The sequence below is a fragment of the Sinocyclocheilus grahami genome, unplaced genomic scaffold, assembly GCF_001515645.1.
Source record: "Sinocyclocheilus grahami isolate Dianchi unplaced genomic scaffold, SAMN03320097.WGS_v1.1 scaffold163.1, whole genome shotgun sequence".
NCBI classification, from domain to species: Eukaryota; Metazoa; Chordata; class Actinopteri; order Cypriniformes; family Cyprinidae; genus Sinocyclocheilus; species Sinocyclocheilus grahami.
In genome coordinates, this window is record NW_015505342.1 from 1,197,154 (window position 1) to 1,212,059 (window position 14,906).

Below are 14,906 nucleotides of genomic sequence, written 5' to 3' on the forward strand. Positions count from 1 at the left end.
GGCTATTGAGAGATGGACAACTATAATCAAAGAATCTGGACCTGATCTATCCTAATACCATGTCACATTTCTGTGTTAACATTGTCCTCCCATTGCTTGTTGCTTTTCTTGCTTCTCTGAGAAGCAAAAAAGATTAATTAGAAAAATACAGAGCTAAGAAGAGCCAAACATTCCTCAATATTCCAAGAGATCAACATACATAAAATCTCCAAAGCAATACTAACAGTCCTTTTCATTGTCTCCTGCTCTCTTTCACAAACTAATTTTTCCAATGGACCACAAACACGGCCAAACCCTGCAGGAGACACAGTGGCCTGAACGGTTCAGATGGGAATGTGAAGGGTTAAGGTCTGTTCCATAAACTCCCACTTAAGGATCTCCTTTGGCAGCCTGTGGTGGGGCTTAAAATCCTGATTTGACAGATCACATTCTACTCACAGGCACCAAGAAAATAGCCAACCACTGCCTGCACTGCGCTTCTGCTCTTTAACGTGGCAGAACACATCCCAGAGTCTTTAGATACAATGGGAACGAGGCTGAGAATGCTCATATCAGCAGTCATAGTGGCATCATGGGTGCTCTCAGCATCTGGTGCACACTATCACACTCACAGGCATCACAGACTGGAGGATGTAGCACTTACTGAGGAAATCGATGTAAGGGCACAGAGGAATAAGGTAACCTTTGTGTTTTTCTTCCATGATTGTTATCTTATGCAAAGGCTGACAGAACAGAATATTTAGAAATGGGTTTGTTTTTGTCTACTGCTTGCCCATTTTATAAATGCATTTTAATTATGGGTTAATTTGATTTAATTTGTGTTTAGTTTAATTGACTTTGCTTGTTCCCACTTCAACATTTAACTAAGCCATATATGACACATGAAATCTAATGCAACATATAAAATAGTATAATTAAATAATGACCTACAATAAATGTTTTAAATAAACTGCTTTAATTAAAATTTTTATAATGCGAACTATTAAGGAGCAATTCTCACTATTAACTAGTTGCTTATTAGCATGCACATTTCTAACATATTGGCTGTTTATTAGTACTTATAAAACACATATTAATGCCTTATTCTGCATGACCATATTTTAGATCCCTTAATCCTACTCCATACCTAAACTTAACAACTACCTTACTAACTATTAATAAGCAGCCAATTAGGAGTTTGTTCAGGGAAAACTCTTAATAGTGAATATGTGTTCCCCATTCTAAAGTGTTACCACACACACACACACACACACATATATATATATATATATATATATATAATAAAAATTTAAACTTAATATAAAAACTGATTAACATTTCAAATATATACAGTATCAAGTTTATTAATTTACTGCATTGCAATTTCAAAAAACAATTATTACTGATTATTAATACAATTAATTTTGTACTATGTAACCAATGATTCACAATAACACGTTTATTCACATTTAAAGTAAGCTAAGTGACTTTTAAAATGTTTTTGCTTTAGCTTAACTAAATTATACCACACATTTACAGGTTTACATATGTTACATTTCTACCATAAAATCAGATTACTTCCATATACTGATGGTAGGGCTGTGCAAAAAATCAAATGCGATTTTCATGCGCATCTCGTCAGTAAAGCCGCTCCTGTGATTAGTAGTAAATCTCCAGTACGTGCTTTCAGATGGAGCGGCATTTACTACACAGAGCTGTAGTTCACTGACAAACTACACAAAAGATTTTCTGCACAGCCCTAACTGATGGTTTTGAAACCATACAGCTTTGTTCAAATAAACAACTCAACAGCTGCCCAGCACTGTGTGGAAGCTGTCTGATTAGTCAGCAATCTGTTCTAGAGGAGTTCCCTCAGGCTCAAATTCTCCCACCCACAGCTTCACGCTAACTCATGGGTCAGACACTGTCAGGGTGATTTAACAGATGCCTGAAGACACACAGGTCCAAACAGATGCTCGTCCCAACAAGCCCAAAGAGATGACAGTTATTCATAAACAGGATGTAAAATAGTACAGGTGCATCTCAATAAATTAGAATGTAGTAGAAAAGTTCATTTATTTCAGTAATTCAACTCAAATTGTGAAACGTGTCCAAATCCACTTTTGCTAGTTTAACGACGGGAAAAATGGTTGGTGTGCCCGTTGCATGGTCTAAAAGGTTTGTCCCTATTCTCTTAATGTGTAATGGGTGTGTTTTGGGCATAACGGGCAATAAACCAATCTGAGTCTCATCTCCCATCCCCTTTAAGAGCCAGTTGCGCTTGTGCCATGGCGGATTTGCTATTTACACGGCAGAATTTGCAAGCGCAAAGACAGAACGCGAGGAAACAGCGTTCTATAGAGGAAATGCATCTGCTCGTGCGCGAGCAAATAGATAGCCTAATTCTGATACATGCAATGACTATCCATTATGACATGTAGGCATTTTTATATTTATGTAGCCTACACAATAACAATCTTTTACATTGCAATCCTTTAATTTTTAATATTTGGCATGTTTGTGTGCTGCTGTGCGTCCCTGTGTGTGCAATAAGCAGAGTGTGTGCATGTTGTGCACCCGCCAATACTAACGCGCTCTTTAAATAACAAAAAAATCTACTGCGCCATTGACTTTAGACCAGGTTTTAGTTGGTCAATGGTGCAGTCTATTTCAGTTGCCTAAAAATAGCAACGCGCCAACAATGCGCCTGAACACACCTCGTTTTCAGACCAGCACGCCCATGAGCGCACAAATGGGTGCAAAGGCATTTGCTATTTAAACAATGTGACGCAGGACGTAAAAATGATAACTGCGTCGGACTGAAACTACCAAAAAACACTTGCATCGCGCCCATAACTCACAATTGCGAATTTATATCTCACAATTCTGAGAAAAGCAAACAGAATTGTGAGATATAAACTCGTAATTGTGAGAAAAAAAGTCAGAATTAAGTTTTTTTTATTTTTTTTATTTAGTGGCAGAAATGGGCTTCCATATGCAGGTTTGAAACGACATGACAACAGAACATTACTATTTTGTTTAACAATAATGCAAAGGCTGGGAAGTTTTTAAAAAAACAAGACATTAATTATTGTTGTTCAACCTGAAAGTGGCATTCTTGTCAAAAAAAAATACTAATGAAGCCATTTTACAGAGAGCGACAGATGACATCAACGCCCTTCTGCCTGCCGACACCCCTGATGACTCTACCCCACTGCCGCCTGGAGGAGACCCTTCAGGTAACGAACAACTGACACCTGGTCAACTGTCTGAAAAGAATGAGTGATGGGCTCGTTTTAAAAACCACATGTTGCTCACAAGAGCCCTTATTTGTTCACGAGTTATGTCTATGTGAGTGGGAAGTTCATTAACTTTTCTGTTTTTAATAAAAATTTCTACATGTTCCAGACCTTCCAACTTGTCTACTGTGTGTGTGCCTAACTGGATCTGTCTACTGTGAGGAGGTCGACCCAGATATGACATCAGTGCCTGCTCTGCCAAAGGAGACAAACTACCTCTATGCTCGGTACAACAAGATAAAAAAGATAACAGCCAAAGATTTCGGAAATATCGGTGAGTTCTTCCTGACTTGACTTGCTCTGGCATTCTCGTTGACCGCCCTTTTCTGTTGGGGGAACATATACAATCCTTGTGGACAGGATCAGGGATTACCCTTAAGGAGAGCAGGAGGCAAACAGCTGCTTCTTTTCAGAAACAATCCAGAATCCATTTCATCCAAAAGATTTCCAAATGTTAAGGGACATGATATACAAACCATAATATGATCACAAGAGATTGCGAGTTTTTCCGTTGCATAAAGACATCGATCACATTTCGGAACCACAACATCCTACAGAACATGCGTGTTGACAAAAACTTGCAAATGTGGTAAACTACTCTGTTTGCAGAAGTGCATCATGGGTACAACAAAGTTAGCTAGAGGCCTTTAGGGGACTCATGCATAAAAGACTTTTAAAAAAAAGTTTATTTGATAATTTGTTGAATATATATATATAGGGTATTCACAATTGATGCTAATGGAACACTCAATAATAAGGTGACTTTCGACAGCACGAAAAAAGTTAAAAGGAGCATAAAACTTTTAACAAACAAAAACTGCAGGAAGTACGAAAAAAATAACCACGTGGATGGCAGGAGTGTAATTTCCGAGCCAAACTGTCTAGGTGTCTAACATATGACACTTAACCTTCACATTATCAATTTAATGCTCTTCTGTCCATTTCCATTCATCTACTATAGTTACTCTGAAGAGAATCGACTTCACTGGAAATATCATTTCTGAGATTGAAGATGGTGCTTTTGCTAAGCTTACCATGCTAGAGGAGCTCTCACTAGCTGAAAACCTGCTGGTCAAGCTACCAATGCTACCGGCGAAATTAGTCTCCTTTAATGCTAATCACAACAAACTGAGGACCAAAGGAGTCAAGTCAAATGCTTTCAAGGTAAAGAGCCACAAATTACACTACCTGTTTGAAAACACTTCTAGCCAATGCACAACCTTTTGTTTTGAATGTTTTGAAGTGACTTTTTCATTTATAGAAAGAATACCCTACCGAATTGATTTAATCAAGACAAAGACAGTCTTATTTGTTATTGTTTTAACCTTTTTCTCTCAAAATTGTTTTGCTCTGACTTCCAGAAATTAAGCAAACTGACACATCTGTATCTTGCTCACAATGAACTGGAGGCGGTTCCTCTCATTCCAGAGACTGTCCGCACACTTCACCTACAGGTTAGAAAGCTGAATATGTTTTGCATGCTAACAAGCCTTCTGCACAGAAATTATTAAAAAAATAATAATAATTTTAATGTAAAAAAAAAAAAAAAAAACATCTTGAAGGAACTCTAACCCCTTCTCTTGCTGTTTTCAGAACAATAACATTTCAAGCGTGACTGTGGACACCTTCTGCAAAAGTAACAACACATACTACATCCGCCACAACATGAACGAAATCCGTATGGATGGAAATCCTGTCATCCTCGGCCAGTACCCCAACAGTTTCATATGCCTGCAGTCTCTGCCAATTGGGCGATACCAATGAAAACAGAATCAAAAAGGTACACCCCAGTGAGAATTCCTTGGATAGCAAATGATGATGACTAAAACCGAGAAGCAAAAGTCATTCAATCTCCTGGTGCCCGAGCACAGATAAGTGTAAAAGTTAATACCATGAGAACCTGCATCATATATCTAATTATGTAACAGCTGCCCAAACACTTAGATTTCCTCTTGATATTGACTTTGTAGATGAATCTGAACCACAAGTCTTTGAAAGAATAACTTAATTTCCATTGTAAATAACTACTGGAGGCTACTGCTTAGAAAAATGTGAGATCATGAAAAGCTGCAGTCAAGCTTCTAGTATTCCTCAGAACTCTGTGAATTTCTGACACTTTCTAGTACTGTTAAATGGTCTTACTTTAGTTGAAATTAAGATGCCTGCTAAGTTAATTAGAGGGTGAGGAACTCATCCCAACTTCCAAGTTACTGATCTTTCCCAGCTGACTTTTACTTTAATGTTTTGAATATTATTTATATGCTAAATGTGTAATTACTACCTATATATGTGAACTAAACATGAATAGTGTACAGTAAAACATTGTATGAAATCAACATGTTATGTTTGCTTTTGTTGTTCAAATACACTTTTTTTTCTAACTTGTGACTAGTTTGCTTTTATCTTTTACAACTGTCAGACTGTAGTTAAAGCAAAAAAAAAGGCAGTTCCAAAAAGAGACCAAAACAACTGTCTGCAAATTGCAAACCAATCAAACCCAAAGATTTTGCATACAGAAACTTCTGGAAAAAGTGGGGTAATATTGTTCCATTTAACTGGCCAAATTGGCAGCCATTACAGAACAATGATCCAAGCAAATAATGGAATGTTTTTCATACTGACTCGAAGGCTTCATTCCCAAACTTTCACTGTTATCGAGTCATGGAATTTGTTCCCAATCTGGCATTCAGCAATCTTTCTCATACTTATGAAAGTCTCATGATATATACAGTACATACATATTTCTACTTACAAGAAGAGAAATAAAAGTGGAGAACTTTGTTATTTCATGTAGAATCTTTGAAATATATATTTTTCCTCAAAGGAATTAAATAAATCAGGTGTCTTTGTTTTGGATACACATTGGTCTAAATAATCATATTCCTTCTAACTTATTACAGTATTAACTTATTATAAGGCTTTTATGAAAGTTATAGAAACACAAACTTTTTCATTACAAATTAAATTATCAGCATAACAACAACAAAAGTCTGAATACTACCAATTGGACATATCGTGCCACAACCAATCAGAGAAATTTAAATGTAAGTCCCTTTTTGGCAAGTTTGTGTGTAGCTGTGACTAGATTTCAATAAAAGTCACAATTTCTTTCATGATCAATGAGAACTGACATTGATGTCAATTCTCAGTACTCAAGTATTTGTGCTCATTCATATTTGGTTGAGCACTTTATTCCCTGCTTCTATTGCTGGTTACCTGAAAGTGCCGAAACGTTTGACGCCTCTCCTCACATCTCTCAGAGAACGTCCTCAAGGTCCTGAAGAACAAAAGAAGATCTTTTGTGTCCTCCACTCTGCAAACAAGACAGTATTGTTACATTAATACCCCATAACACCCAACATTGTATTGCTTACTTTGGTAATTCTAATTAGATTATCTTAAATTATTTGATTAGAAAAAATAATGACAGGGAAATATCCTCCTTGATGTAAAATTCAGCATACAATGTAGAAGGATAAACTGTGTAATTTGTGTTTAATCCCATTCACAGGCTGACATTACGAGACATTTTGAGATTTTCCATAGATTTACCAGGGGCCCAGAAACTGTGGCACAGAATGCAACTTTCCATGACTCTGGAGTCTTGGAGTGAAAGGCCGGTGCTGTAATGTGTGATGGAAAAATGGTAAGTCTCTCAAAACTAAATGGATCCACTCCAAGAGTAAAAGACAGCAGCTTAATGGCAAGAGTTGGAGAAAAGGCTCCCTGAGAATATCTAAGCACCAGACAATTAATGTACGCCTTAAATTTTTGGGATTTGGGTGAGCTGAAAGTTTACAAACATTCATCAGCCATCTGGATTGACTGATGTCTAGCGCTGTTTAAAAGAAACCCCAGACAAATCACCCTCACCGACGGATCTCATTTTGTAATCTGGGCAAATTTCCATAGTATGCATTTCAGATTTGTTGATTGGGGACCTTGAATCTGAAAAAGTAATTTTAAACCACGCTGTCCTAGAATGCTAACCTTTTAAGTTCAACAGACCAAACATACTGAATACCAGGATCGCTCTATAGACCGAGTAATAGCAAATCAATGTTTGACTGCTTTGTATAATGTCACTAAATTTGTCCCTTCAGTTTTTCTCATTTGCCTGGTTATGCTGCCAAGAACCTGTGGTATGTACTAATACTCAACGCATAGGTTCCAAAAACCTGTGTGGTTGTGCTTTGTTTCAAACTTCACACTTATCAAAAATCAAAGCATCAACAACAGAACCAAAGTTGCAAACATAGCTATAGATACAGTAATGAAAGCACAAAAACTTTCTCCCCAGAAATGCCTGAATCCACTTATGTACCTGACCACAAGAGTGCTCAAAAAATTCTTAAGTTTACATGGACCATAATGGTTATAAAATGCGTCTTCCTGAGTCGCAGAGACAACTCAAGACTTATGCGAGAATCATTATCTCCAGTATTTTTCCGACTCTCTCGTGCCAGGACTCTCAGACCAGACAATATGATCCAGATGCACATTCAGCGACCAGGAGGTTGGCTGCTCTTTAGAAAAGGACCCAAACAAATCGCCGCCAAAACAGCAGCATTACTTCAAACTGTAATTTGTCATCCCAGACAAAAAATCCTGTGACTAAGTGGAACAACCACAGAAGATCCTATAGTCATGTTTTTAGAAAACAAAACTCTGAAATGTAAAGAAATTCATTGGTAATTCAAATGTATGAGTGTAATGCATTTACATTTCAAGTAATATTATGTTGATTGAGAGATCAGTGGTAATCAGTGTCGTTGGTTTGAATCTTTGGAAATGTACCATAAAGCTACAGATACTGTTTGACATGAAAGGATAAATCTAGCAGCAGAATAAGTTAACCACAAGCATGAATCTTCCCCACTGGAAGTCACAGATTCAGACCTCAGCTCTCTTTTCAAGTATATTTCAAGTATGATGTACAACACAATCTAAATAACCTAACGTTCTAATTATCTCGGCTGTGTACTCTGTGGATTGCTGGATACATCAACATCAAAAGGTGTTACTTTAATGGGAAGTGTTGTGCTGTACTCGTTAAAGTAATAATAGAAGACAGAACTGCACTTCAGACCACAGGAATTTTATCACTCTAAACCAACAAATAAAGCAAATTCAAAGGTCTCTGGTGGAGTTGCCTGTACAGACTGTCCAGATTCACACAGTCCAGAGTGACCTTCAGGTGGTCCACACGTTCACTTTTTACAGTGCACACACTGCGGCAGGGTGCTGTTGGCTGTCAATGACTTGCTGGTGCCATTTGTTGAAAGTTTAATGAGCTGGACATGTTACGGGCAGTCAACACAGCACTTTTAAACATTAAATGTGTACTCTGTGGATTGCTGGATACATCAACATCAAAAGGTGTTACTTTAATGGGAAGTGTTGTGCTGTACTCGTTAAAGTAATAATAGAAGACAGAACTGCACTTCAGACCACAGGAATTTTATCACTCTAAACCAACAAATAAAGCAAATTCAAAGGTCTCTGGTGGAGTTGCCTGTACAGACTGTCCAGATTCACACAGTCCAGAGTGACCTTCAGGTGGTCCACACGTTCACTTTTTACAGTGCACACACTGCGGGGTGCTGTTGGCTGTCAATGACTTGCTGGTGCCATTTGTTGAAAGTTTAATGAGCTGGACATGTTACGGGCAGTCAACACAGCACTTTTAAACATTAAGTCCACACATCATTATGTGGGGTGCAGTGTTCTTCTGGACTCAACTGACTGAACCTCATTAAAGCACCAGAAGAGCAACCATCTATAAAATTTAGAAAGAGAGTTTACGCCACCAACATAAAAAAAACATGCTCCTGCTGTGAAGCTGCTCTGTAGGAGCTTTACCACAAATATAGAACAATACAAAACAAACAGAACTGAACTAAAAAAAAGCACAATACAGCAACAGATGACAATAGAATAGAACAAAGCAGAACAGAAAAAAATATATATGGGCAAAATCTGTGAACAAACTTTGAAGTTGCTTGAGATAGTCTAGCCTGAAAGTTGTTAACATGTTTTTAACATGATTCTTATGTTGCTAGCATGTTTCTAGCTCACTCCGCTCCGGGTTCACCATTTCCCGCTCCACTAATCAGAAACACCGCTCCGCGGCTAAATTATTTCACTATGCTTGAAAAATCAAAGTTCTGTTCAGAAATTATATTAAACGAAAAATAAATGCATAATACTAGAAGAATAGTTTTTACATGGTTTATTGGAACACTACAATTAGCCCAAGTCCACATTAAATGACTGCTTAACTCGCTTAGCTTGTCTGTGCAACGTCTCTCTACTATGGCGAAGCTGAGGGTAGTTACTTCAGAAACAGAAAGAATATGCTGTAACTTTTCCGTTTTTAAGCTGATAAATCACAGGACAGCGTTGATCAAATTTTCTTCATTCCTGAATGTATGCGCGCGATCTATACGAGTTCAGATGCAAAAGCCTCTAAGTGCTGTCTGAAATTTTGATCTAGAATGAGCATTTTCATCAGGCTCCTATGTTTAGGTTCAGTAATGTTACTCTAATTGCAATGTATAGGTCCTTTTCTACTGAATTAAAGTGAAATAACTGAACATAAATATAGGAGCCTGATAAAAATGCTCATTTTTTAAATATAAAATGTTTTTCTCTATTTAACAACATTACAATAGTGAAAGACGACTTCCCTTACGGATCACGTCTCTTGCGTGGCGGGATGTTGGACTCATGAAAAATAATCACGTTGTTTGTATTCACCAAAACTGATTTATTGAAGTCAAAACACGGAGTGCTGTGAGGCGGGAGAGACGAGCCGGCAGAGGATTCCGCAGCCTTCCACGACCAGTTATGTTCACGATTTCTGATTTACTTAACGTATACTGCGTGAGGGGGGCTGTGGATGATGACAGGTATCGGTGATCATTCTCAAGTGATCAGCACCGCTGCTGTTGTATCAGTCAGTGGTTAGATCAGCGTAGCAGTCAAAAAACAGGACAAGGGAGGTCACGTACGGGACAAATCAGGCCCAAAATACCGGATGGTTGGCAACCCTATGTACAACTTACAACATGTTTTAACCTCCCGCACTCGTCCATTGCCATTTTAACCTTCAAATGTGATCCACATATCTGTCAAGCTAACTAATTATGTTTAATGCGTGAGTTGGCATAATTTGTGCTCGTGACGGAGCGGTAGCGGAGCGAGTGAAAACCTCAACGCCCCGACTTTCAAAAGATCCGCTCCTAGTTCCAGGCAAAATCACGCTGCTCCGCTCCGCTCACATACTCTGGCCTGGACCACGAATAAACAAATCCTTCAGTTGCAAGCATAACAGAAATCCCTCAAACACATAAACAAAGCCATTATTTGTATAATGATGGAATATTTAAAAAAATAAAATAAATAAAGTAAATCTTTTTGAGGTTATGTGGTATTTCACTTAAACGCTGCCTCATATGAAGGATTCTCAAGAGTACATCACTGTCAGTCAATCAGTCGGCAGCGGATCTAACCTGATCTCGCAACACTTGCCAATCAGAGATCTGATGAGAAAATCAGATCTCTGCGGGAACTCTCTCACATCGTTTTAACAACAGCTGGTCAGGGTTCACTCAGCATCCAGCTAATGAGCCACTTGGATACTTTTTTTCCCTCTTATATGAAGTTTTGTTTGAATTTGTATCTTTTTACAAGACTAACATAAAGCAGAACACTCTTCTATGGTGTCTGGGAATTCACTTGCCTGATGTTTACTTACACTGTAGGTTTTATGTTGTGTAACCTATTACGCAACCTGGATTTTCTCCAAATGGGATTTCTGTTGATTCAATTATGTAAACAAGCAAGATCCAACATTTTGTGAAGAGCACAAATTATCCATGGAATCCACTTACCTTTAAAAATAAATGTAAAAAGAAATAAATAAAGTAATAGATCACCCAAAAATGAAAATCTGCTAAAAATTTACTTACTCTCAGGTCATCCAAGATGTAGATGTGTTTGTTTCTTGATCAGCACAGATTTGGAGAAATGTAGCATTACATCATTTGCTCACCAATTGATCCTCTGCAGTGAATGGGTGCCGTCAGAATGAGAGTCCAAACAGCTGATAAAAACATCACAAAAATCCACAAGTAATCTACACGACTCCAGTCTATCAGTTAATGTCTTGGGAAGTGAACAGCTATGTGTTGGTAAGAAGCAAATCCATCAAGGCATTTTAACTTCAAACAGTCACTTCTGGTCAAAATATGAGTCCAGTGAAAAAGTCCACCCCTTGTTGTCCTCTCACATCAAAATCCACCAACATATTTGTTTAGAGCTGTTTTGGCTTGTAAACGGTGCTTGAACTGTGTAGATTTCTCTCCTGATTCAGACAAGACCATTTTTTCACTGGAGATAGCAATATTATGAGTATTCATATTTAATTTATTTTATATTTTAGCCAGAAACAATGATTTAATGTTAAAAATTTCCTAATGACCAATTTATTACAAATATGCAGCTTTTTACTTCACAAGACATTAATTGATAGACTGGAGTGGTGTGGATTTCTGTGGTGCTTTTATCAGCTGTTTGGACTCTCATTCTGACGGCACCCATTCACTGCAGAGGATCCATTGGTGAGCAAGTGATTTAACTTTTGCTACATTTCTCCAAATCTGTTCTGATGGAGAAACAAACTCATCTACATCTTGGATGACCTGAGGGTGAGTAAACTTTCCTTAAATGTTCCTCAAAATACAAACACATGATTTTTGTACAAAATACAAACAATGATATTAAGCAGTTACCAATCATCACTCTACCTGGACACAAATGCAGAGAAATCTTTGAATTCAACACCATCCACAACGATATTGACCTCTGTAACTCTCCTGAGCAGAGCATCATCATCCTGTAAAAAAACACTGAGAATTAAACAATATTATAAATAATCTTAATAAATAGCCTTAAATTGATCTGCATTTATTCTATTACCTGCCATGAAACTGATGGTTTATGGGATTTCCTCTCTTCAGGAAAGAAACTCTCATCTTTTTTATTGTGAAGACTGGAGCACAAATCTGCTTTCACTTTTTTATGCGCTTTATATAATGCTTCAAGTTTATTCTTGACTATTGTCATGGTAAAGATTTTAAATTTTAAAGATTTTTTTTTAAACATTTACTGTGAGTCAGCTTTAGATGTTCCAACAAAAATAAAACCTTAATCTTCAGAATTATATGTTGATCTTCCAAGGGTTGCCAGTTTAAAATAACTCACAATTTTTAAGGGTGCCATCAGTCACCAACCAACAGTTCTATTCTTAATTATTTATTACAACTTCGTAAATATTTGTGCTAAGGAGGTCCCTCAAAGAACTGGATTTATGCTTGTCATGAAGATTTCAGAGAAAGAAGAACTAGAAAAACTATAAATGCCGAATCTACTCCATTAAAATGAGTTTAAGTCTACTGCACAAATCTGATGTTGAAATGACAAAGTCTCGGTCAAAATGGAGACATGCTGCCATCTAGTGTTGAGTATAAGAACAATCATGGCAGGCTTCACTGGTTCTAATAACCATGGACTTTATGTGGTTTAAATGATTGTAGGTGAAATGTGAGAATTTCAGTACTTGACTACATTTTCTGAAGAACACTTAAATGGCGCTTTATAATACAAAACATGATACTCATCACCTACCTTTTTCCTTAACAAGCCACATGATTTGAGGCATTATACAGACTTATACAGAGGGTTCAGGATTTAAACAAACCCCTAACACTAAGGCCCAATTCCAATTCTATTTTATACCCCTTCCCCTTGTCCCTTGAAACAGAGTGTCAAGGGGTAGGGGTGAAAATATTCCCCTAAGAATTGGGACACCACTACTATGCCGTCACACGTCATCATACGTCTATACACACACCTATGCTGGTGTGAATTAGAGCCTTTAATTATCATTCTATATTAATGCGCTGCTTACTGACACACACACACACACACACACATATCAGCGATAGCGCAGCTCACACATCCAGGAGCAAAGATACTTGTCAACGCTGCCCCACGACTTTTATTAATAACAGTTTAAATACTGAATCGCTAGTAACTGATTTACAGCATCTTAAAATTAACTTTTTAAGTTTTAAGGCCATGGCCTGGTTGCAACAAAAAATAGCAACGTGTTTGTAAGAAACAACCCATCATTAAGGCATTTTAACTTTAAACCATTGCTTTTGACCAAAATATGAGTTCATAATCCATATTACTTTCTCCAGTGAAAAAGTCCATGTGCATTTTTCTCTCCTGTTTAAACCGAGACATCTTTTTCACTGGAGAAAGCAATTTTAAGGACAGAGAACTAGTACTTAGCCAGAACCAACTGCCTTGATGGATTTGTTCTTTGAAAACACACGGCTTTTCTCTTCACAAGACGTTAACTGATGGACTGGAGTGGTGTGGATTACATTTGGATTATTGTGTTTTTATCAGCTGTTTGGACTCTCATTCTGACGGCACCCATTCACTGCAGAGGATCCACTGGTGAGCAAGTGCTTTAATGCTAATTTCTCCAAATCTGTTCTGATGAAGAAACAAATTCATCTACATCTTGGATGGCCTGAAGGCGAGTCAATTTTCAGGCAATTTTAATTTTTGGCTGAACTATTCATAAAAAAAACACCAAAACTCTTATTACTAATTGTAACCAGCTGCAAGTCCGTGAATATCTTAAGTCCTAAAGCACACAATCTACATACACTCATCTGGCAGGATGAATATTTCAAACACCCTGCTTTGCACAGAAGTATCTATTTTGCATGCATTTTGAAAGTGTATGTTAATTTTAATAAATAATACCTGTGAAAATACTATTAAGTGCACGGCATTAATATTTAGTGACTTCTTTGTACCTGAATCTCAGTCACTGCAAATTCAACCTGGAACAAAAGCACACTGCAGTGACCTGCAAGTCTGAGCTGCTGTACAAGTTTTCTTTCACCTGAAGAGACAACCGAAGTTAGTAACATTTAAATACAACCCAGAGTATTTTTTTCAATAAACTGATAAATTATACAAATTATTTTGCAATTAAAAGCAAATTTAAAAAACTCACTTTTGTGCAATGTCTTTACAAAACACTCATTCAGAGCAATCCCATTGATTTCCGTCTGACGTCTGAGGTCTTTTTCCAGCTCTCTGACTTCTGTGATCAGCTTTGAAAGAGTGGGTTTCTGTGCTCCTCCTCTTTCCTCAAACACTGACTTTCTGAAAGAGGAAAAAAAAACTGAAACCCTAATGTAATTCCTTTTGTCCAGTTCTCAAGTGAACCATTTTCATTGTGATTATCCTTAAAGATTTCACATCACAGAAAGACTGCGTTTTTTTAGCTTTTGTCCAGTTTACACTGCTATATGAAACTAGACAAAATCCATTGAAAGGTAGTCCGTACTAACAGTTCATGCTGTAGTCTATCTCCATGCTCTATGAAAATGGACCGTAAAGTCTCCTCCTGTTCAGCCTCCAGCATTTCAATTTCCTGCTGGAGCATCTGGATCTCTTCTTCATATTTCTGCTCCATTATCTTCCTCAATCTACTAAAAAGCAGTTTATGAAAATACAAAAATAGAGAGAGAGAGA

The 14,906-nt window shown here is 37.4% G+C and overlaps 2 protein-coding genes across 5 annotated transcripts in view; one reads left to right on the forward strand and one right to left on the reverse strand.

Annotated features, from left to right (window-relative positions):
* cenpp (centromere protein P) overlaps positions 1-14,906 on the reverse strand; it is a 56,626-nt gene that overhangs the window by 41,093 nt on the left and 627 nt on the right. For 2 of the 4 annotated variants that reach the window (XM_016282649.1, XM_016282647.1), the window contains exons 2-6: positions 14,723-14,863; positions 14,383-14,534; positions 14,180-14,268; positions 12,089-12,177; positions 6,495-6,591 (exon numbers count right to left, since the gene is read on the reverse strand). In XM_016282649.1, coding sequence (XP_016138135.1) covers positions 6,495-6,591; positions 12,089-12,177; positions 14,180-14,268; positions 14,383-14,534; positions 14,723-14,847 — 552 coding nt within the window. In that variant the 5' untranslated portion in view covers positions 14,848-14,863. Of the gene's footprint in view, positions 1-3,185; positions 3,249-6,494; positions 6,592-12,088; positions 12,178-14,179; positions 14,269-14,382; positions 14,535-14,722; positions 14,864-14,906 lie in introns of those variants that run through there. The other 2 variants (XM_016282650.1, XM_016282648.1) reach the window with 2 other exon arrangements.
* Positions 338-5,639, forward strand: LOC107593063 (mimecan). Its single transcript, XM_016282646.1, has 7 exons — positions 338-348; positions 441-677; positions 3,134-3,218; positions 3,388-3,552; positions 4,240-4,442; positions 4,640-4,732; positions 4,872-5,639. Exons 2-7 carry the CDS (start codon positions 525-527, stop codon positions 5,040-5,042), a joined length of 870 nt encoding a protein of 289 aa, XP_016138132.1. The 5' UTR covers positions 338-348; positions 441-524; the 3' UTR covers positions 5,043-5,639.